The sequence below is a fragment of the Cavia porcellus genome, unplaced genomic scaffold (assembly GCF_034190915.1).
Source record: "Cavia porcellus strain 051 isolate PalLab524CR breed Dunkin Hartley unplaced genomic scaffold, mCavPor4.1 scaffold_16, whole genome shotgun sequence".
NCBI classification, from domain to species: domain Eukaryota; kingdom Metazoa; phylum Chordata; class Mammalia; order Rodentia; family Caviidae; genus Cavia; species Cavia porcellus.
Genome location: NW_026947499.1, coordinates 55,598,960 through 55,623,223, shown reverse-complemented (window position 1 = coordinate 55,623,223; position 24,264 = coordinate 55,598,960). Strand labels below are relative to the sequence as shown.

Here is a 24,264-nt window from a genome sequence, read left to right as displayed (position 1 = left end):
TAGTGTTGGCAAACCAATGGCATGCACGCTGGAGCAGGCTATATCTATCATTGAAAACTCTGAAAGATTTGCCATGATTGCTCTAGATTCTGGCTTCACCACTTACACAACAGCAGGCCAAGGCTCCAGGAGTGTTGTTGGCGAAGTTCTCAACTACTTGTAGGTCTTTAACATACTCTTTTTGTCTTTGTATTTTTGTGCTGATTGTATGATTTTGGCATACATGATTTATTTTATTTATTTTTTATTAAGGAGAAAAAGAAAAAAATAGGGTACAAATTATACAGAATTTCAGAAAAAATAAACAATAGGAAATCACTAGTTAGTAGATTACATATTGTTATCTTAGAAATAGTTGTTCAAGTTACAAAATTAAAGCATATAAAGTGGACTTTCAAACAGTGAGACTGCAAACAGTTTTGTTCAATGATCCAATAAAACTCAGTAATACGGTTATCTATCTTATACACTTAAATATATATGTGGTTATATTCTTTAGAGCACTTTCTTTTGTACAATGACAGTTACACATTTTGGGTTTTACTACTCCCACAGTTCTTATTACTTTTTTTTTGAAGAGAGTAAAACCAAATGTGACATAACACAACAGAGTCAGTCAAATCAAAAGGATGAACATAATAGATAACGTAAAAACAAAATACTAGGTGATCAACAATGGTTACCATACTGCCTCTTGCTATCTTAAAAAGAATTGCCTATATCATCAGTTATAATAAAATTGAACAAAACAGTAAAGAATAAAACCAAAATATTAGAGACATTACAGGGCTTTAAAAGAAGATAATAGTCAACCGGAATGGGCGTCATAATGAATCTTACTGTCTTTACAGTTGTTGCCTATACTTTCGAACTTGGTAGTATCAAGGAAAGCAGAATAGAGGAAAATCAGTCAAAGCAAGATGGTGAGGGCTATACAGGGTTTCAAATCAAGTTATTAGGAAATCAAAGTGGGTTACTATAATAATATATCCTGCTTTTTTTATTTTTCCCTTAATTAAAAAGAAAAAAATAAAAAAGTAAACAATTAAAAAAAAGGAGACTGATATAAAAGAGGGCATAACAAAACAGTGCAGGTCAAAGCATAACCATTTAAGCAAAATAGTGTTTCACCACAAGACATCCTGACATAAAAGTAGTTACCATAATGTCTCTTTCCTTAAAATCTTTGAGTATAACTTCGTATACTGTGGCACCAAACATATCAAGACAATGTAAAACCATTCAAAAGAATGACAGTATTACAGGGTATTTAGAACCAACTATCAGAAAATGAACAACGGTTTTTGTATAATCTCCTTGTCTATAAAAGTTTTTGCCTATATTATCACATATAATAAAATCCAATAAGATACAACCTGTTATGACCGATGGAGACAGAAGAATAAAAGCTTGATGGGACTTCAAAGCAAGATGATACGAAATCAGCACTAGCTATTATGATGTCTTGTTTTCTCCAAAATAGCTGTTCCTACCATCCAATCTTCTCTGCCTCATTTCTGTTGAGCTCTTTTTCTGTCGTTTGTTGTCAGTTTGTCTTCTTCATTTCGCTTTCTGCTCCATTCATTGTGGCCTCTCTGCCACTGTTTCTGAAGTCTTGGTATTTTCCTTTTTTAGGATATCCTGCAGTATTCTCTGTAGAGTTGAATTGGTGTTTGCAAATTCCCCTAGTTCCTCTTTATCCTGGAAGCACCTTGTTTTTCCATCAATTTCTAGGGACAGTTGTGCAGGATATATCAATCTTGGCTGGAGGTTGTTATCTTTCAAAGCTTGAATTATTTCGCCTCACGCTCTTCGTGATTTGATGGTTTGTGGCGAGAAGTCTGCTGTAATTCTGATGGGTGTTCCCTTGTAAGTGATCTGTTTCTTGTCTCTGACAGCTTTTAGTGTTCTGTTCTTATATTGGATTTCTGGAATTTTGATTATTATATGCCTGAGTGTAGCTCTGTTTGGGTTGTAGGTGGCTGGTGTCCTGTATGCCTCATACATCTGAGTATCTTTACCTTTTGCTAAATTAGGGAAATTCTCTTGGATTATTTCTGTGAATAGCTTTTGTAGTCCATTTGTTTGTGTCCCTACTTCTTCTTTTATGTTCTTAATTCTTAGGTTGTAGATCCTCTTATCATCTTCTAGTCTTTGTATTATTGCTGTTTGTTTTCTTGTTATTTTTAAGAAGTTTTTCATTTCATGCTCCCATATTACAAGTCTGCCCTCCAATTCAGATAATCTATCCTTAGTTTCTTTCAAGCTGTTATGCCAGCTTTCAATAGTTTTTAGTTTCCTGATAATCTCTTTGAACCTGCTTCATGTATTCTATGTATCTCTATTTTCTCCATCAAACAATTCTCCCCTTTTTTTCTGTTCTTGCATTCCACCATCTGTTTTTTCTTGGGCGGTGCTTAGCATTTCTCTAACTATTCTACTTATCTCTTGCTTTATTTCATTAAATACTTCATTTTTAAACTCATCTATGAGGCTCTGGAGAGATTGCTTCATGTCTATTGGTGCTGTGTCTGATACTGCATGTTTTCTGTCTTCCTTTGCATTTCCCTTTCCTGGATCAGTGTTCTCAGGATTGGGGATTGAGGACCCTTTCATGTTCTTTCCTCTTCCCATACTTTTTGTTCCTTCCATACAAGCGAATGTAGGAAGCCCATTTTTTTTTTTTTCTTTTTCGGTTACAGTTTGAATTGCGCCGGCTAGGTGTTCCCGCCCACTGCAGTGTACTAGGGAGACACAGACCTGGGCAGCCTCTGCTGGGCCCGCCCCTACAGGTCAATCTATGGAAGGCTTCACTGCTAGGATGCACCTCCAGGTGCTGGGACCTGTGTTGGGCTCGCCTACTGGGTCTAAGTCCCTGGTGTCACGCAGGCCAGGCGTTCCGCACCAATCCCGCTTGAGAGGGGAATATGTGACTGAAGTCACTGCTGTGCCCCGTTCCGGCCAGTCTGCCCGGTCCCAGTATGTCCTTTGCTGGAGCCTCCTACTCTATGAAAGGGTCCCCGTTCCCCTCACTCACCGCAAGTCGATATAGGGCTCCCTGCTATCCGGCTCTCAACTCCATTCGCATCCTGCTCTCAGAGTTTTTGCGTGTCTCTCTCCCTGCCCTGCAGATTTGGACACAGCAGCAGCAGCAGCAGCAGCAGGAAATTCAGATCGCGGCTTCCAGTGGCGCGGCTTCTAGCTTCCGCGCTGAGATTTTGTCTCTTCCTGTTACAGCACCAGGGTTGGATTTCCAGTTGGTTTCTCTTAGCTTAGTTCGTTCCTGGGTCAGCAGGGTATATTTCCCCTTGCTTAGGACTCCTCGTACTGCAGCATTCCTGGATTCTAAGCGGGGTACCTCAGAGAGCCTCGGTAGCTGCCGCTATATATCCACCATGTTCTTCTGGAAGTCCCTCATGATTTACATTCATTTTGGGGTTTTTTTTGTTTTTTGTTTTTTTTTTTTTTTTGGTCTTTTTCGTTTTTATCGGTACCGGGGGATCGAACTCATGACTGCCTGCTTGCAAGGTAGGTGCTTATGCCACTGAGCTAAATCCCCAGCCCCCATTCATTTTGAATATAAGTGCCAGTAGATAGGCTTAGGATAAAGCCTTAAGGGTGTCTCTAGTTTTTAGAAAAGGTGGATTGCTTCTGTTCTTTGTATTGGTCTTGCCTTGGTCTGTTTTTAGTCGCTAAGACCAAGTAAAACTGAGGCAGCCATAACTACTAGTTAGATGATTAGTTTTTATCTTCAAGATAGTATAGTGTTGAAATTATAGAAGTGTTTAAAAATGCAAACAATGTGTGTTTTGTTCTAAGTTCTGAGGTTTCTTTTCCATGTTAAACATTGTGTGGTGAGAGTACCTGTGATTCTTATGTGTTCTTCAAGTTTTCCATTTTTGTGCAGCTTTTTGGGTTGCACCTTATTAGCTTCTTGGATTGGGCAAGGATTGTAGGTTAGGTGGGACCGATAGTGGAGACAGAATTGGATTTTTCTGGCAGATTGTTAGGAACTTGTCATTGAGTTCACAAGCCTTTGCCTCAAGAACCAGTGCGAAATAAACTTTGGTGGTTAATCATGAGACCAGGAGGTAGGGGTGAGGCAGGAAGATGGGGGAGAGACATGATAAAAATTCCTGGACACATGTGCAAAACCATTTCCTGTGCCCTACATGTGGGCTTCTCTCAAAAACTCAAACAGGTTTTTGACAGGATAACAGATGTGATGCCAGCATGCAAATATAAAAAAGAGACCCATTGTCTGTCCTTAAGTTCTGGCCCCCCATTTCTTCATGGTAGCCCACTCTACACTGTAGGGTGTATTGCTTTTCTCCTTTTACTTGGCCCACACTTACTCTGCTGAGCCTGCTTTTTCTCTGTGTTTGCTCTAAAACTTACTCTGCGGAGCCTTTTTTCTTGCCTTTAATAAATATACAACTTTGCCACCATTTATGTTTGTTTTGTTCAATTTTTTTTGTTTAGGGTAGGAGGAACCTAGCAGTCAGCTCTAAAAGGAAACTGTACTACCCATGAGCATGGTAACAGAGGGGCAACAGGTAGATTAGGGCAGGGGCTTGAATAAATGATATAAACTGAGCAAACTGAAGGCCAAGAGCTGATGATGTGAGATAAGCCTTGAGGGAATGCAAGAGACAAAGACCTAATTAGAGCACAAAGGGGTTTTTCTTTCCAAGATCTATTTTAAAATGATTCAACACAAGAGAAAGTTGTCACGTGAGGTATGATTTGAAGATGTGTCTTTAATGTCCAGGAATGGATTTCAGAACTATTAATTTGTTTTATCTAAATAGCTGGTTATAGTTCAACAGGTATTTCTTGATTTATATTTATTTTTACTTTGGTAATGTGTTAGTTACTTTTATTGTTGCCAAGACAAAACACCCAACACCCACAAGATAAGTCAGGAGAGGTTTATTTTACCTTATAGTTTGTAGAGGTTTCCGGCCATAGTTGCATGGCAGAGTGGCATCACAGAGGAAGAAGTCCTTGGCAAGCAGGCAGGAGACAGCAAAGCAGCAGCAGCTTGCCTCTCCTTTATCTCTTCCAGAGTACCAGCCTTTTGGGTGGTACCCACTCAAATGTAGGGCAGGTCTTCCTGTTATCTGTATCCAGAACTATGTTAAACCAACCAGTGAATTGATTTACTAATCATGCACCCTTAATCCCAGCTTCACACAATTTAATCCCAGTATCACACATGCTAGATCCCACTCCTCCCCAAATTCCTCTAGTTAGGTGTGCATGAGACTTTGCAAATCTTTTTTCTTTTCCAAATGAAATGGTACCTTGAACTTGATTTATGAAACAAATCAAAGCAATTTTATATTCATATAAATTCATTTTATAAGTTTTTCATGGCATTATCAGTTAATGAGAGCAAGATTTTTGATCATTGTGAACCCTTTAAACATTAAAATGGTTTTAGTTGTATTTTAGCATAATTTTCAAGTTTATTTCTTCATTTGAAAATTTTTTTATCCAGGCCTGGTGGCACATGCCTATAAATTCCAGCACTTGGGAGGCTGAGATGGAGTGGAGGGGGAGGGGATTTCTACAAGTTTGAGACCAGCCTGGGCTACATAATGAGACACTATCTCAAAAAATGTAAAAAAAATCTTTATGGGCTTTTTTGTGGTTAATGTTAATAGGGTGTTGCCATGTTCATCATGCTTTTCATGAACTCTTGGGCTTAGATGATCTTCCTGTTTCAGTCTTCTGAGTGGCTGGAACTAGAAGTACACCCCACTGTGCCTAACTTATAGATAGTGTGTAATAGAACGAACGGGTTGACTTGCATGGGAAGGACATTTTTCAATTAAATTGACATAGAAGTTTGAAAGAGTGATAGAGGGCCAATCTTTACCATAAAGGTGAAGTTTAGACAAGAAAGTCCCTTGAACTCAGAAGTACTGTAGCTATTATGTTTTATCATTACTCAGCCAGGGTCTGTTCCGTTGTCGTTGTTTAGCTATCATACTGGGACTGCAATGTGAGTGAGGGGCACTGCTGCTGGCATTGCTTAAACATGACTCATGTGTGAAGCACTGCACTTGCTCGAGCTAGATAATATGGATGGCCTTGTTCTAGGCTGATTTAGCTTCTGTAATTGACGGTTGTCTTAAGTACTGGTTTATCCACAGAGATTGGCCAAGGTTCCATAGTTGTCATATAAGTGAATTATCAGTTGGTAGCCTCTGGTCTGATAGTTTGACATATAACAAATTTGGACATGTTTTAAAATGCAGTTTTTAGCTAGGTGTGATGGCACACATCTATAATCCCAGCACTCTAGGAGGATGAGGCAGGAGGATTGCAAGTTTGAGCCCAGACTGGATAACTTTAGTGATTTAGCAAGATCATATCCCAAAATTAAAAAGGGTTTAGGATATAGCTCAGTGTAAAGAGCTCTGGATTGAATCCTTAGTTACCACCCAACAGACGCACACAAGCAGCTTTTATAGTTAGCTCTCTGGAGGTAAGGGAGAGGTTTGGGGAAGGGAGATGGAAAGGAAGAAAGGAATTAAGAGATAATTAAAATATCGGGAATACATTTGTTTTCTTGATTATATCTGAGGTAGATCCTTGCCAGTAAGATTCAGATGTGGTTTGGGAACACTCTTCTTTTTGCACACAGGTTATGTGGTGTTTTGACTCAAGCTCGTTGTTACAACTGTTGTTCCCTTACTGTACTGAGTGCAAAGGAAGTGGGTTGTTGGGGCTGCATATGGACGTGGGAGAAGGATGGACCTTGGGGTTCAGTCCTCTGCCTTGTCATTCTCAACCTGAGCAGTCTAGTTCTCTGTTAACTAATTTTGAGTCCCTCTTCTACTTGGCTGTCAGTTGAACCTTAATTTCTGTTAGCTGCTCTTGCAAGATTGAGAGCTGGACTGTATGCATGATTCCTGAAATGCCTTCAGAAGCCCTGGCAGAATCCGGGCAGCAGTGTAATATAACTGCTCTGAATCAAAATTGACTAATCAGACATGGGGCAAATAGGTTGTAGACAGAGACTCTTAAAGCTCCACGAATCTCTTCACTCTGCCTGTTAAGGAAATTTCAACATCTTTCTAGAATTGAATTTTGAATTATAAATAATTGAAAACTACACAATAACATGAATTTATGAAGATATTAAAATTTTGAGTTTGGGGCCAGTTGGGAAATTCTAGATTTTCTGGATCAGACCATGTATTTGAAAAATGTCGAACCTCATATTTTGAGGAAATAACTTCCTCTTGCTGTTGAGTATAACCTGGGAGGAACTGAGGAGCAGTTGAATTTTGTTATTTTTTCAAATTTCTTTGTCAGGCATCTGAAGAAGCCTCCCTCAGAGCATTGGAAAGTCTGATGACAGAATTTTTTCATGATTGTACAACGAATGAAAGAAAACGTGAGATAGGTAAGTGAAATGTTGAGTTGCAAAGAATCATTTATAACAAGTGAGGAAGAAGGAGTTGGTAGCCGTAGCTGCTCACACCTGCATGTTTTCCCTTGAATTCTTGCCCTTTTTGCTCTGGTTCTACTGGTCAGTGGCTGATATGGTATGCAAACTTAGCACAGTGATGGAATTTCTTTCCTTTATTCAAGTGTAACACACTTTCCCTATTTTATTCCTAATTTTTGCAACATTTCAAACCTGTTTAAGGTGTCTGTGACTGTTTAATAAAACAAAACTAATGAAGATGTGAAAATGAACATGTTTTGGTGTGTAGAGGTCTGATCTGAATCAGTCCCCTAAACTAGTATTACTTTTTGGGAGCATTTAGCTTCCTTTTTTCCTTTCTGCCACTGTTCCCGTTCTTTAGGTTTTTGGGAATAATATCTTCAAACAACAGAGAGAATTAGGTATAACCACTTTTTATATTTGCCCAATAAACAATATGAAAGTGTACTGTAATGTAGGAAATGAATTCAGTGTCAGATTTCTGCCCTAGGAATACACTGCACTGTGGTGCTGGAGCTGTCCGTCTGCCCTTGTGTCTTCACCCCTGAACTTGAGAATGATATGTGGTTTTTTTTCTATTTAAACATTCAGGCTTTTCCTTTGAATATCTGAATACCTGTACTAGTCTTGTAGTTTTTGCTTCTGCCTTCTTGTGGTCTTTTCTGCGGCTCTGAACTGTAGAGGCCTATTTCTCTGTCTCCCTTACCTTCTCTAATCATGTTGGCCAGTTAAATCTTGTAATTGAGTTCATGTGGCCCAGAGTTTAGTTGGGCTTCAAAATTTTCTAGGTGGTCAAGTGGCAGAGACCCTGAGTGGTAGTGGTAATGATAAGGGGGCTTACAGTTGGAAGAGAGAAATTAGAAACCAGCCCTCCTTCTACCTATTTTAATTTTCTTCTTTTGTTTTTGTGGTGCTGGGAATCAGATCCAGGGCCTCGCATATGCTACTAGGCCAGTGCTCAGCTACCAAATTATGACCCCGGCCCAAAACTAGTATTTTAGCAACCATTTATTAACTGTAAAAATTTTCTAGACTTGGTGGAATCTGAGTCATAAAATGGTAATGGCAGAGCTCTTTTGGCATTGAGGTGTGTTGAGCTTATTTGTGGTTTTTCATAGTTGCAGTGTTCTGTGTTACCTTTTTCAGTCGTCCCTGATGGAAATTTAGTTGTTTTCCAATCATTTGTTTTCCGATGTTAACATGAAGATCATTTTGCACTTAAATTTTGGAGACAAAAACAGTTGCCAAAACAAAACAGTTGCCAAAAGACAATTTCTTAAAATTCTGGGTGAATTTTCTATGCATTTAAAATTTTGGTCCTTTGAGGTAGCACCAAACTTTTCCTGCTCACATTGTAGGAGGGTGAAAGAGGTGATTTCCATTCCTTGTATTCACTGCTGTGTTTGAAGTTTTTTTCCTCACATCTTTTAAACATTATATCTCCTGATAGATGCTACTTCTTACTTCTTTTAATTAAATTAATTAATTAACAAATTTTTTATACCAGGGGTTGAATTCACAACCTCTTGCTTGCCAGGTAGGCATTTAATGTCGCTGAATAAATCCCCAGTCCTAATTAATTTAGTTTTGTCTTTCTGAGTTCAGGGTGGCCTTGAGCTCACTTTGTAGCCCAGGCTGGTCTCAAACTTGCAACCATCCTCCTGCCTCAGCCTCCCAAGTGCTGGGATTACAGGCATGCACCATTATGCCCAGTTCCTCTTTTAATTTTAAACATGGTTGTTTTGGGCCTATTCACTGCATGCCTTTGCTTTCTGAAGGAGTGCACTATGAAGAACTAGGACATTTTTGCACAAGGACTCACTGATGGAAGCCAAGAGATGGCATCTTGCTTCTCTGGTTCTTTGATTATTCAAATGGACTGATCCTCTTTCTACCCTCAAAGTAACCCCCTTACTAGTTGTATGCTACTAAGGTCTCATATACTTACAGTGAAAATATCAGTCATGACTTTCACCAAAGAAGGTGGGGGATCTTTACATTGTTCAGTTATATTTCTATTCTCTTAATTTCTTGAAAGGCCTTTTTTTAAGCTTAAAATTGAAATGTTTTTTGCTTTCTCTTAATTTTTGATTTGTAGATCAAATGTTGCTCATCTTGTGTGTTTATGAAATAAAAGTAGAACCTCTTTATAACATGCCCATATTTGAATATGATTTAAAAATAGTTTTAAATAACCAGCTGCTGCAAATGTCTAATTTAAATGCAGGTCAGGGGAATCTGGAGGTTTGGTTTTATGCAGTGGTGTGTCTGAGTTCTCTTTGTACCTGTGCTTTGTGGCTTTGAGTATGTGACAGGAACCACTCTACTTCTTTTTTTCTTGTCTTAGGAGAAACCAAAGGCTTTTCCTAGTGAGATGGGAGAAAAGAGGGTGGCCTTTTCTTTAAAGGGCTGTTCTCACACTCCAGCAAAGACAAATTGTTAGTGCTGTAGAGAACAATGGAGCTGTTAGTGGAGACCTCAAGAGACCATCTAGTCATTTTAACAGTGGAAAAATGGAAGACCAAGAGGAGAATGGCTTGCTTGGGTTCATGCTAAGAGAATTAGTGGCAGAGTCTAGAACAGAGAGTCCAGAGTGCTTCCTTTCCAGCCATAGTCTGGTTTGACTTCACCCCTGGGATTCATAGAGCCTTCTGCTTAATTATCAGCACAGGCCATCAGCTTTCTTTTATGGAATTTTTAATAAGAATGTCTTCTCTTAAAAAAAAAAAAAAAAAAAAAGGGAATGTCTTACTACATTTAGCCTAAATTGTAGAGAACTGGCAGAGCAGTGATTAGGGTGAGCTGCTGTGTATTCTTCTTCTGTAGGCTTTCTAGAAGCTCTCAAAACTGTTTTTTTTTTTTAAACTTTAAATTATATTTTATGACCAGTGCTACAGATCAGGATGACTGCGAGGCAGCACGTCCAGGAAGATGTTGATAGGTTCTTTGTGGGTTTTGGCTGATGCTGTCAACCGCCTTAAAAAGTGGAAAACCATTTCTAGCTGGTTGGATATGTGGACAGGCTGCAACTGGCAACTCTCATGAGATAAAATTGACCTAAATGAAGAGAGTTAGCCTGTTGGAATTTTCTTGCAATTTTTTTTTTACTCCTGTCCTGTCTTTGTAAGGTCAGTCTTTTTTTTTTTTTTTTTTTTCCTTCCTGTCATAGGGATTCAACTCAGAGCCTTGCACATGCTACCAAGTGCTCTGTTAATGTCCCTAGCCTGTAAGGGTAGTCTTAATCTTTCGTTTTGCAGCTTTTCTAGCCATCATTTGTATGAATATGTGAACAATATAGACTTTGGTGAAGATCGAGAAACAGTGAGGAGGTACATAGCTCAAATCTGAGGACATAACTTAGTCATTTGTGTTAAGGTGAAATGAAGCTGGAGTTTGGAGCACTCCTATAATTCTAGCACTCTGGGATCCTGAGGCTGGAGGGTCACAAGTCTGAGCTGAGCCTAGGCAACTTTGTGAAACCCTGACTCATGCGAACTGGGGTGTAGCTCAGTGTGAAGGCCCTGGTTTCAATCCTTAATAGGGAGCCAAAAAAGAAAAAGAATGTGGAGTGCCATTCCTATTAACTTGTTATGTACATATTAACTTAAATAAACAGTTTCTTTACTCAGGAAAACATCTGTATCAGTGTCACTGGCTTCTAGATGTCTGAGCACAGTGTCATATCAGGAGGTCATATCAGGAAAATACTGTATGATTTGTTTTTTCTGTCTTAAAGGATCAGCAGGGTTTTGATTCTGTTCATATTATATGGAGAGGCATGTTTAGAAAAAATGGTAAAACCTAGCCTTCTACTGATTTCATGTGTTTTTATAGCTTTCTTTTATTGCTAATTTTTTCCAGAGGAGCTTCTTAATAACTTTGCTCAGCAAATAGGAGCCTGGAGATTCTGCCTGTATTTTCTCTCCAGCACTAGGAATGACTATGTCATGATGTACAGTTTAACGGTTTTTGAGGTAAGTTGTCAGATTATTTTATAATTTTCTGAAAAGTTTTTTGTAGTCGGTTATCACATCATTGACACTAGACTTTAGTTTTCATATGCAGACAGCCATAGGAGCGGTGATATCAAAGAGCTCAGTGACTGGCCTGTCTAATGTATCTGCTGGTGTTCCAGGGAACCCTTTTCTCCTCAATCCCAGAAAGACTACCTGGGAGGTTGTCTTCATGATTAAGTATATGGATGTGTTTGATGACATACACATTTTCTCTCTTACCATTTAAAAGGAAGCTAACTAAAGAAAAACAATTTGGGAGAAGGGATGATACCCTTAATACCATCATCCAGCCACAAGATTTTTCTTTTATATTGTCTTCTAGCCTTTGTATTCTGCCTTCTGTGCACATTTTGAAAACATCTAATTAATAGCATGTTACTTGTGCCATTTTGTATTTTGTTCCCCCTCACCTTTATATTATAGTCTCAAAAGTTGTTATGCCATTATTCAGTAAGGCATTCTTCTACTTTTAAACATTATTGTTGTTTTTATCATGATTTTTTGGTGACCATTAGAGACAGTAATGTGATAGAAAGTTTTTACACATACAGCTTTTTGTGTATATATTTAGCAGATCTTCCTATGAGTGGAATTGTTGTGTCATAGATTTTTACTTCTTTTTGCCAGAAACCCTGAACCACTAGGGTTTGTGTGTGTGTGTGTGTGTGTGTGTGTGTGTGTGTGTGTGAGAGAGAGAGAGAGAGAGAGAGAGAGAGAGAGAGAGAGAAAGAAAATGTAGCTAATCATGGGATGAAAACCTGTTATTTTTAAATGTATGTTGTTATTTAAAAGATACGTATTTATTTTTCAGAATCTGATCAATAAAATGTGGCTTGGGGTACCATCTCAGGATAAGATGGAAATCCGTAGCTGCCTGCCCAAACTCCTTTTGGCTCACCATAAAACCTTACCTTACTTTGTCCGGAATAAGCTTTGCAAAGTTATCGTTGATATTGGACGTCAAGATTGGCCCATGTTCTACCATGACTTTTTTACTAACATTTTACAGGTAAAGATATATAATGTTATCTTACAAGTAGCCTATTTATAGAAGTGATTATTTCTTTATTTTGAGGAGTTTTAAGATGAATGTTCTGGAACGGCAGTGGTGAGGTTATTGTAGGAGGGATTTAGGCAGTCACTTAATTTTATTTTCCTCAGACATGTTGTACTTTTGTGCAGTGAAGTGACTACTTTATTAACCTCTTGTGAAATTGTTTAGCAAGTGTTTGCAGGTTTGTTAGGTGCTGTACCAGATGTTGGGTACAGAGATGTACATAATAGTTTCAGAATTTGGAGAGAAAATAGCTGTGTAGATATAATGAGCTATCAGGGAGTGATACTTACTATAATGAAGTATATGCAGAGTGTGGTGGTGTCAGAGCACATGGGCCCAGTGTTCGTATGGTGAGTTATGGGGTGGAGAGGCACTAAAATAAGAGACTACCTTGGACAAGCAGATAGGTTTGATGCTTTGGGGAGCTATTAAAAAGTTTTGAAAAGAGAAAGAGAATGGCCATGTTTGGAGTTTGGATTGTGGAGGAGCAAAATGCAAGAGGGCAGGAGATTGGTAAGGAGGTTGTTGGAGAAGTCTGGGCAAGATGAAGAAGATCTGAACCAAGCAGAGACTTTACTCAGTAGATAGAGGCAAGGCCTTTAGGGAGTTTGGTCAGTGACTAGGTGGGAGGACTGTGGGGAAGAGGAGGAATCAGACTTCAGGTTTTGGTTCAGATAGGTTTTCTAGGCCAGGTAAGGAAAGGGGAATAATTTGGGGCAGAAGGTGATGAATTCAGTTTGGCAAACATTATTTTTAATAAGATTTATGTATTTGTTTCATGGAATATCTGAATCTGGGATCAGGAGAGAGGGTTGGTACATTTTGTCTTAGTTACTTTCTCATTGCCAGGACAAAATGCCCAACACCCAAAGTTAAAGAAGGAAAGGTTTATTGTAACTCACACTTTGTAGAGATTTTTGTTTGTCTTTGGATGACTCCAGTGCAGGGTAACATGGTAGAGGGCCCCAGCAGAGGAGAAACAGTCTATTGTAGGGCAGTTAAGCAGCAGCAAGCAGTGAACTGCCCTTTCCCTTTTATTTAGGCTACAAGCCCATTGGTTGGTGCCACCCCCACCTAGAGTGAGGTTCCTCTCATCCACTCCCAGAACTATGACAAATCAGTCATTGGACTAATTTAGTTACTGTACATCCTTAGTCCATATTCACATACCTTAGATGCAGCCTCCTCTAAAAAGCCTCACATGTGATTGCATGAGACTTTGCGGGGACATCTAGGTACAAGCCATAACAGCTCTAGAGTTGGAAGTCATCAGGAAATAGATGGGACCTAAAAGCTAAAGAAGATAATGTTGCTTATTGAATCCCGTAATAAAAGTTTTCATATTATTAGGTATGTGGGAAATGGATATTATGTACAGTTTATAGAAATAACACTTTAAAAATTGACTATGGTCTAATGACTGTAGGTTAGGGTTTTCTAGAACAATATCATTTTCTAGTTTTTTGCTTGCTTTTCTTCTAAACCATTTGAATGGTTAAGTAGTTTAAAAACCCATGTTGCTTTTTGTAGATTACCTGTCAAAATTCGGTGACTAAAAGTCTGTATTCCTTTTTTATTTTGCTTTATAATTTATCTCTATGAATTGATACTGCAAAGGATATTGATGAATTTATTCCATAAACTTCGTGAAACATCCACTTGTGCTAAACAAGCAGGTAATGATGTGATAATCATCAATGTAGTCCTTCCTTACCCTTGGGATACATTTGACTTCTAGTGGATGCCTGAATGCCTAAAGCACTGATAGTACTGAACTTTAGATATTCTGTGTTCATTCCTATATATACAAACCTATGGTAACATTTAATTCATAAATTAAGCACAGTAAGAAATTAACAGGTAATAAATACTAAAATAGATTATAGCAACATGTTATAATGAAAGTTAAGAGAAGATGGTTTCTCTCTAAATAATTTTACTGTACTTCTATTTTTTTCCTTAAAGGATGCACTTAGGACTTCTTGGTATATCTGAATGATTACTCTTATGCTTTGGAGCTATTAGTAAGTAAAATAGGGTTATTTGAACACAACCATGCAGTACCATGGCTGTTAATCTAATAAATGAGATGGCTCCTGTGTACCTCTTGGGCAGGTAGCATGTATTGCCTGGATACACTGGACAAGGAGATGATGAGCAAGTTGGAGCAGAATGGCACCAGATTTCATCACACCACTCAAAATGGCTTGCAGTTTAAGACTTAAAGAGTCATTTATGCCTGGACTTTCCTGTTTAGTATTTTTAAGCTATTGTTGACTGGTAACTGAAACTTCATAAAGTGAAAATGTGGGCAAAAGGAACTCTTGGGTAAAGTATCTGCCTTTCTGGAGTTCCTAATTTTGATGTGGTGCACTGGCAAACAATAAGCAAATAAGTACTTTGAAGTAGTTCATTGGGGAGAAAATCCAGGTTAAGGGGAAAGAGGCTGTTGTGGGTGTTATTTAGATAGCATGCTCTCAGAGGGCTCTGTAGAGTACAGATATTTTTTATTTTTATTTTTATTTTTTTTTTGTCTTTTTCCTTTTTATCGGTACCAGGGATCGAACTCACGACTGCCTGCTTGCAAGGCAGGTGCTTTACGCCGCTGAGCTAAACCCCCAACCCCAGAGTACAGATATTTGAGCAGAAACCCTGAGTAGAAGTGATGGAGTCCTCAGATATCTAAAAGAACAGTATTTGGGTAGAGTGGAGAGCAAGTGGAGAGAAGTTGAGGACTGGCAATGAGGCCAGAGATCCTGGAGGTTGGGATGAGAGGCTGCCCTGCCTCTTTCTCTGGTGCACTTTATTTCAACTTCACGGCTTTCCAAAAGTGAGCCTGGGACACCTACTGGCGAAGGATAGACCAAAAAGGTTGGATGTTTAAGTGAACTCATCCTGAGTTGTTCCATGGCATGTCCTGTGACAAAGTAGGAAGGGATGTGAGATGGAGACTCACAGTGTGGATAGCAGGTTATATTTCCACCCAGGTAGGATCGGTTCCATGGAACATTTTTTGTCTACTCTGCCTTTTTTTTTGAGACAGGGTTTCGCACTGTAGTGTGGAGTGGCTTTGAACTGTCTCAGGTAGCCCAGGCTGGCCTCAGCTCGTAGCTGTTCTCCCTGACCGTCTCAAGTGCCGAAATTATGGGCATGCACCACCATACCTGGCTCTTCTGTCTACTCTTAAAATCTGATTATTTATATGGCAAGTTAGAATTGGAAAGAACATTTTTAGGTGAAACACTAAATGGAAGTTTAAAAGGCTAGTTGTCCTCTGCTGTCCTCCACATCTCCCTTAGCACTCCATAGAAAATGATTCCTTTACCCATGGTAGCCTTCCTGATTTGAATCTCCATGTTATGGAAAAAGTACTAGACTGGGAGGTGGCAGAATTGGGTTCTTCTTGTCCATTGTTGTGTAAAGTCATCTCTGGTGTTAGCAATTCCTGACATTTAGGTAAGTCTCTGTTTCCTTGTAGTAGGAAGATTGAACTAAGTATTCTTAAAATTCTTGATAGTTATATTATTTTCTACTTCTTGTTTATCGGTTGAACCAGTCTGTGGCACAAAAGCCAGATGAAGCATAAGTGTTGCTCTACCACTGACATTTTGGATGATAATAATATAGTAAACCTTTTCTTTAGGTATTGGCAAACAAGATCAAACAGGCCCTGCAATGAATTTTGCTATCACGTGGTCCTTTGAGTAAACCATCTGAATTCTTTTAGTCTTAATTATGTCTTGATTTTTTTGCAGTCTAGCGTGTAGTTATTGTTCTTTTTGTTTTTGTTTTTAATTGTGTGATAGTAGGCTGGGAATCTGCAATTTTATGTTAAAATTGTGGTGACTGCTGTATCAGGCAGAGAGAGTTGATTCAGGGTCTTATGATCAACTTTGTGGGTTGATTATATCCCTACACCACTGCAGAAGTAAGTAATTTAAGTGGAAACTGGTTTCACTTCTTCTCTATACCCTGCCTGACCAACTAGCACACACATCACCTTTCCATAGTCCCCTCTACAGCTTCCTGAAATAGTTTCTGAGTCAAACTTTGAGTCGTGATAGGCTTGCGGGGGAGGGGTGGGGAGGGGAGGAGAACATCCATAATTAAGGGGTTAGCAACATAGAAGACTTGGTTTTGAGAAAAGCTGTTGAATCTTTATTTATTTTGCTTATTTTTCCTTTTAATATTTTTTCATTTATTTTTATTTTTTTCCATTTGATGAACCTCTTTTAAGGTTCACTAGAAATCTGAACTTGAATTTGAACCTAAAAGTATCTTTTTAAAAATAAATTACAGAGGGACTGGGGATTTAGCTCAGCGGCATAAGCGCCTGCCTTGCAAGCAGGCAGTCGTGAGTTCGATCCCCGGTACCAATAAAAAAGAAAAAGACAATAAAATAAAATAAATTGCAGAGATTTTGTTTTGAGCTTAAACTGTATATGTGAAGATGGTAAAGGGAAACATCATTTTTGTAAGGTTTCTGAATAGAAAGCTACTTAGAAAAATTACATATTTTCTCAAGCTCTTCTTCGAAGTAAAGAATGACTTTCTCTAGTATCTCTGAGGTGCTGGGTTTGATAGCTGGCCCTGCAAAATTAAAGCACAACAAATTAGGACCATAACTTTGTTTGCTCCATTGGCTTCTTGACTAACCTTTTCCCCACCCCTTAAATGATGAGAGAAGGGAAGGTCTTTAAAGATACATCTTCCATATTGTAGGAATTTACCCTCTCCTGGAGCAGAGAAACTTTTCATCTCCACAGAAGAGTGTGTATTACTGAATGGAATATTTGGCAGTATAAGTCATTCCCAGCTGAGAGTAAGAATAAGGTCTTGGGGAGAAAATAAGGGCAAAAGAGGTAGAGAAAAGAAGAGCAGAAATGAAAAGGGGAAGTGATGAGAAATGTTTCAAGAGTTCAGAAAAATAACCCAAAGGTCTCCAAGTGAAAAGAGGGTTATAGAGAGAGAGTCACTTTTGGTTTGTTTATTATGTAACACAAAGTGAGTAGAAATAGGATTTCTTGTTTCTCTTCTAGTAGTATACTGTTTGAATTTAAGTTAGTATTAGAATAATTCAGTTGTGTAGAAAATGTAAACAAAAATTGAAGAGGATGTTCAAGTTTTAGGATTCAAGAGACTTGACTTTTACAGAAAGCATACTGTTCATACTGCTGTCTTCACATAATGCTGTGTTTTGTTGTTCACTTCTTTGTTTTGGAGAAAGGGTCTCACTGTGTAGTTCAGGCTACCCTTGAAATCATTATGCTGCTTAAGGTGTCCTCAAACTCGCTGTGATCTTCCTGCCTCAGCCTGCTGAGTGCTAGGGATTTACAGGTATGCTCCACCACTTCCAGCTACATCATGCTATTTTAGAGGGCATTTAAATTGTCCTTAAAGATTCATTACTGACCGATGTCTTCCTTTTTGGGGATAAACACTTTTTTGGTGTATAGTGAGAAAGGAAAGTGTCTTGTGTTTCTTAATGTGAAGAATAGCTGCTCTGTAATCTATAATTCCTGGAGTGTGCTTTTCTTTTCTAAAGCTTAAATTTTATAGCTTAAGTAAAACACATATATTGGGAAATGAACTACATTTTAAGTTAATTATGATTGAAAAAAACAATTGGTGGTCCTTAAATTGTTTGCTTTTAACAGAGTATAGCATATAATTCAACAGAGAACTTTAGTGACAGTTTACTTACTTTGATTGTTTCTGGAAACTTAAAAATTAAACAATAATAATGTTTTGAATTTTGCAAAAATGATTGAAAAGATACAATTATCATGAATCTGTTGAAGATACCTCTTTTAAAATTTTTTCTTGTTTAAACTTACAATGGGGGCTTAGTACAGGTAATAAGAATTTGCCACATAGGTATTTGTAAGGCCATAACTTTAGTCATATTTTAATGATATATATTTCTGCTGCTCTGCAGTGTTTAACATTAAACTTCTCCAAAGCATGCAACACTTAAAAAGATATAGACATGTAGACTTTGCAACCTCATTGTTGAAATGATACAAAAAATAGATATCTTAATAATACTGTAAGTCTCCAACTTGTGAACATGCATGTTGTGAACTTGCACAGATACATACAGACTCACCATTATGAGTATTTGTAGCACTTACTGGCACACCCCTAGGATGTAGTGCCTACTGTGTGATACAGCCTGTTGCTCCTTTGCTATGAACCTGTACATCATGTTATTGTACTGAATACTATAAGCCATTATAACACAGTGTATTTGTGCATCTTAACTGTATCTAAACCTAAAAAGATATGGTAAAAATATAAGCTGATAAGAGTTTTTCAGTTTCTTTATAATTTCACACCAAATGTGGTATAATCCCAGTACTCGGTAGGCTGAGGCAGGAGGATCACCACAAGTTTGAGGCCAGCCTGGCCTACATAGTGAATTCAGGCCAGCCTGAACTACATAGTGAGACCTTGTCTTGAGAAAAGCAAACAAACCTAAAAAACAAAACAGAAACACCTCCCCCTGAAGAAAACCCCAAAGAACATAACACACACGCACAATTTCATGAGATTACTGTAGTATATGTAGTCTATCTTTGGCATAAACATCATAATGTAGTGTGTGATTCTGTGTGTTTGTATGTGTGTATAAAACTTGGCTAGTAGGCAAAAGTAAGCTAGACTTGGAATTCTGGACTTGTGTAAAAATTGTCATGTTAGATATAAAAGAATACTATTTTCCAGCTGTGTCAAAGTTCCTGGTATTAGAATTTAGTCCTTAAAATAAGATGAAAATATGTTTTGAATGATTTAGGTGACGCTAAAAATATACTTTAAGTCGTTTTTTACAGTGTTGATTTATATAGCCTATTTATGTAAGATCAAGCAAATAAAAAGGTACTTAACAGGGTTAATGGTACCATGTCCTTTTTGTATCTTACTAGTTTAACTAGCACTGTCCTCAGAACTTGTTTTTTCCTGGCAGTTGATCCAGTCCCCTGTAACAACTCCCCTTGGGCTGATCATGTTGAAGACAACCTCAGAAGAGCTAGCTTGTCCACGTGAGGACCTCAGTGTGGCTCGGAAGGAGGAGTTGCGGAAGCTGCTGCTGGACCAGGTGCAGACTGTGCTTGGGCTCCTGACAGGTAATTAGTTGGTGGCACCGAGAGAAATTCCCAGAGCTTAGACCTTTTGAACATTTCCTGGCAATACGCATAAAAACAGAAGGAATTTAGTGCTGTCCTCCTCCTCCCCTGTGGCCCAGTGTTGAACACATACTTGGACCTCACAGTAGATTTATAACTTAATTTCCTTGTAGTCTTTCGTTAGTTGGTCCTCACTATCCCTATGATTAATTAAGTATAATCTAGGTCATGGGGAAGTGACTGAAATGCCAGTGCTGTAGTAAGTTAGGTGGATGGCAAGCACATCGTTTAAAATAATTTGAATTTAAAACCAGGAGAAGTTGGAAGAATGGGAAGATGTGAAGACTTCCTATTCTTAGTGACGAGGTGACACAAGGTGGAGAATCAGCCCCTGTGCCCTAGGTTGCAGTTGTGAGTAGCACTTTGTTCCATCTTAGAGTTTTATAGTGGGGTGAATTAGAGTTTTATAATGGGGTGAAAATGGCAAGTACATAGGGGCTGGGGATTTAGCTCAGCAGCAATAAGCACCTGCCTTGCAAGCAGGCGGTCATGAGTTCGATCCCTGGTACCGATAAAAAGAGAAAAAGAAAAAAAAAAAAAAAAAAAAAAAAAAGCAAATGGCAAGTACATGACACAGTGAGACAGAAAGCTGGGAAGAGTGGAGTGCCTGAGACCCTAAGGCCGTGGGAACTTGCTTGTTTAGAGTGTGTGTGTAGCAGCTCAGCACTGGGCCCTACTGTGCTACCAGAAGGAGTGTCCCAGTAAAAAGAAGTGTTCTTACCTCCTGCTCCTCCACCCAGATTTCTGCTTAAATATCTGGTAACTTTTCTTTTTTTATGTCCTCTTTGATGCTTGGTAATTAGCAGTACTTGAAATTGGTTGAAAGGATGATTGATTAAATGTAAACTTGTCATTTGTTCTCTGTATTTCCTTAAGTCCCACGTGGACGCTCAGGCCTCAGAACATTTATGTCAAAGCATACTTGTTGACACCCCCACCTACATGTTAGGGACCATGTTTTATGTCTTTATGTCCTGTACCTAGCAGCATTTCAAATGTTTAAAATATTGAAATATAATTCACATAGCGTAATATTCACTACTTTATTTTATCTATTTATGTATTTATTTAGTACCAGGAATTGAACTTAGGACCTGGTGCTTGCTTGGCAGGTGCTGTGCTGCTCAACTGTATCCTTGGCCCAATATTCACTGTTTTAAAAAATAGTAATTCAGTGTTTTTTAGTATACTGACAAGGTTGTACAGCCATTACCGCTGTCTGCTTGTGGAACGTTTTTATCTCCCTAAAAGAAACTCTGCATCCATTAATGGTTGCTCTGCATTCTCTTTCCCTATTCCCTGGCAACCAGTGATTTACTCTCTGTCTATATGGATTTGCTCATTCTGGACTTTTATAAAGTGGAATCATGTATGACCTTTTGTGTCTGGTAACCTTTAACAGTATTTTCTTTTTTTTTGTCTTTTTCTTTTTTATCGGTACCGGGGATCGAACTCACGACTGCTTGCTTGCAAGGCAGGTGCTTATGCCGCTGAGCTAAATCCCCAGCCCCTAACAGTATTTTCAAGATATATCAATTATAATATTAAATGAAGTAAAATATTATTTTACTTTATACATATACCTTTACTTTATATAATTATTGCATGTGCCAGGATCTGTAGGTGTACACAGGAATAAAGCAGTTCTTGCCCTCTAGTAATTCTCATCCTCCTAGGAGAGAGGCCAGTAACCAGGTAGCTAAAAATCAGTGTTTAAAGAGTTAAATAGAAGTATGTTTCATGTGTAGCCAAAACTGCAGACTGTAGGAAGCAATAATGAATGGAGTTGTGAGGCACAGGTACAGGTAGTTTGATGGAAAAGTCAGGTTGGGATTTGGGATGAGAGAACAAGTCAAAGGTGGAGAAACATGTTGAAGGCCCTTTGATGTTTTGGTGCAGTGAACTTTGTGTGAGGTAGCTTGAAGACTGGGTTGGTGAGCAGAAGCCAGGTGCCAAGATTTGTGTGATGTGATACTTTTACCCAGTGAGCAATATAAGAGGATTAATGGTAGGTTTGTGGGGAAGAAAAGCTGAGTTGGGTGTGTCCAAGTGGAGTTGTCCAGAAAGCAACTGACTATTCAGGTCTGTGAGTGGGTATCTTGCCTCGTTTTTAAGTTTCTGCAGTGTCATGTGATGTGATGTGAAGCTGGTGTATATAGTCAGGATGAGTTTTAGAGAAGCCTCATAATGTTTTGCTAAAGCCATGGCAATAGGTAAGTTCCTTCACAAGGTGAAAGGAGAGGAAAAGGTGATGCGTGAACAATGGGTTTGGGAAAAGAAGTATAATTTAAATGACGGATGGTCGGAAGGTGGTGTAATGGAGAAAGGGACAGAAACGTGTTTAAGGCAACCAATGAAGAGAAAGGCACTAGAGAGTCAGAAAAGAGTTTAGGCAGTGGCCTTGAATGTCAGAGTAGACAAGGAGGATAAGGAGTAAAGCGTCTCATAAGTGGACGTAGCAACCACGTGACCGTGGGAGAGAGCAACATTGGTAGAAATAGTGGGAAGAAGCAACAGGTTGAGACGAGGCAACGGAGACCCTCAGTGGAATAGTGCTTTCCAGAATGATAGCTGAGAATGCAGAAGCATGGCCATTAGCTACAGGGGAACGTACTGTTGAGAGGGTGTTTAAATACTGATGTTTGATGAAAGAAATCAAGTCATTTTTTCAGGTCTGATTTTGATATGCTGTACTTTACATCTCTCTTAAAGTCAGTTTCTCCTTTCTTGGTAGGTATCTTGGAGACCGTCTGGGACAAACACAGTGTTACTGCTGCCACTCCACCACCATCCCCGACCTCAGGAGAAAGTGGTATGGTCTGCCTGTCATTTAATGCAGTGTGTGTGGAGGATGTGTCGAAACAGCATAGCTTTCACAGCTTCTGGATACAGATCCTGATTCTTCCCTTACCTGTTTTGGCCTTTCTGATCATGTTTCCCAGTTAGCTAGCTTTCTATTTTTTTTCCCTAACTATGTGTACTTTCTAATATACTAGCTTAAATAACACATTTTGCTTCTTTTGTACTCAAGATAAAGATGGCACCTTTGATGTTTCCTCATCTGCCTCAGTCTCTGTCAGCTTTTAATTGGTATGCCTTCTATCTTGGGCCATTAGCTTTTCTTTTTTTCTCAGATTTCATGGTTGTCTTGCTTGTGTTGAGGTGGTTAGGAGCCCTGGGCGTCACAGGTCCACTTAGCTGAGTAGGAGGTAGCAGCAGCCTAAGAGGACCTGGGAATGGAGAGTGCTTTCCTCCTCATGGACTGGAGTAGGAGTCATGTTGGCCAGGGCACATTGTCCAGTGCACATAGGCAATTTATATTGGTTAGGAATAAATTGATAAAGCCTGGGCATAATCACAGTGGTTATTCAGTACTTCACAGTCGCTAGTTATTGTCTACAGTTATAGTGATATCTGTTTCAGAAATCGACTACCTTCAAAGGATGGTTGAAAAGAGGAAATTGAGTCTGAGCAGGAACTTGTAGTTTCTTAATCCTTCTGTTTACACTAAATGATGGCAAATGCTTTTCAAGTAGAGTACATCCTGTGAATTGGCATCTATTTTCTTCCTGTACTGTAAAGGTTGATGTGACTAATGAGAAATATTTCCACATTTTTTTTTAACCCCAAAGAAATGGACTGTTGAAATCAGTTATTTGTGTGATCTGATTCCAAGTTGTTTTATATAACCTCTTGTTAATATGTGGAAATTGAAATTTTTGCAGTTACCATAGAATTAAAATACATCATGAAGTTTTGGAAACTGCTCAGAGTACACTACTCCAAATTTCATTTATCATACTTGGATTAAAAACTGTTAGAAAGGCATTTATCATGCAGTTTAGATTAAAAACTATAGCAGAGTACTGGAGTATATTAAAAGCTCACAGAAATTTGAATTATATTATTTGGTGGCAAACCATTTGTGTGTGTGTGTGTGTGTGTGTGTGTGTGTGTGTGTGTGTGTGAGAGAGAGAGAGAGAGAGAGCGCACGTGCGAGAGAGAGCGAGAGAGAGAGAGACAGAGAGAGAGAGAAAGAGAGAGAGGGAAAGAGGGAAAGAGTATGAGTGTTACTGGGGATTAAATCCAGGCCTAATTCCTGCTAGGTAATTGCTCTCCCACTGACTCTACCCACCCTTGTCCCAAACCACCATTTGAGATGGCTTAGTAGATTTATGTTTTTTGGTCTTTGGGTGAGTAAAGAAAAATTTGTAGATGATATGGAGATTAGATTTTATGATTTGATAAATATGTTAGAGTCTCTCTTAGTTTGTTGAGGCTTTAAATTTGTTATTTTACTTAAGTGTGATTTATAAAAATCAGTTCTTTTTGAATTGAGTTTGCCTTTAGATAGTAGGATGCTACCATTTTAGCATCCAGTTAGAGTCAGGTGCAGAGCTCACTGCAATAAACCTTGTTTTTCAAAAATCATTTTTCAGTCTGTAGAGATACATGTTTTATTTGGCTTTGTTCAGGCATGTTCTGAGCTAAGTTCATTTGTACTTTGATAGACTTTATTTTCCTTGGGGCTAGGTTGGG

At 38.7% G+C, this 24,264-nt stretch overlaps 1 protein-coding gene across 3 annotated transcripts in view; it reads left to right on the top strand.

Annotated features, from left to right (window-relative positions):
* The window catches only part of Xpo6 (exportin 6), a 140,813-nt gene that overhangs the window by 39,856 nt on the left and 76,693 nt on the right, over positions 1-24,264 (top strand). For all 3 annotated transcript variants that reach the window (XR_010039888.1, XM_005007543.4, XM_003478218.5), the window contains exons 2-6: positions 7,330-7,420; positions 11,327-11,439; positions 12,293-12,490; positions 19,506-19,665; positions 22,460-22,537. Coding sequence is in view for 2 of the 3 variants with exons in the window: in XM_005007543.4 (XP_005007600.1) it covers positions 7,330-7,420; positions 11,327-11,439; positions 12,293-12,490; positions 19,506-19,665; positions 22,460-22,537 (640 nt within the window). In the remaining variant the exon portion in view is untranslated. The remainder of the gene's footprint in view (positions 1-7,329; positions 7,421-11,326; positions 11,440-12,292; positions 12,491-19,505; positions 19,666-22,459; positions 22,538-24,264) is intronic.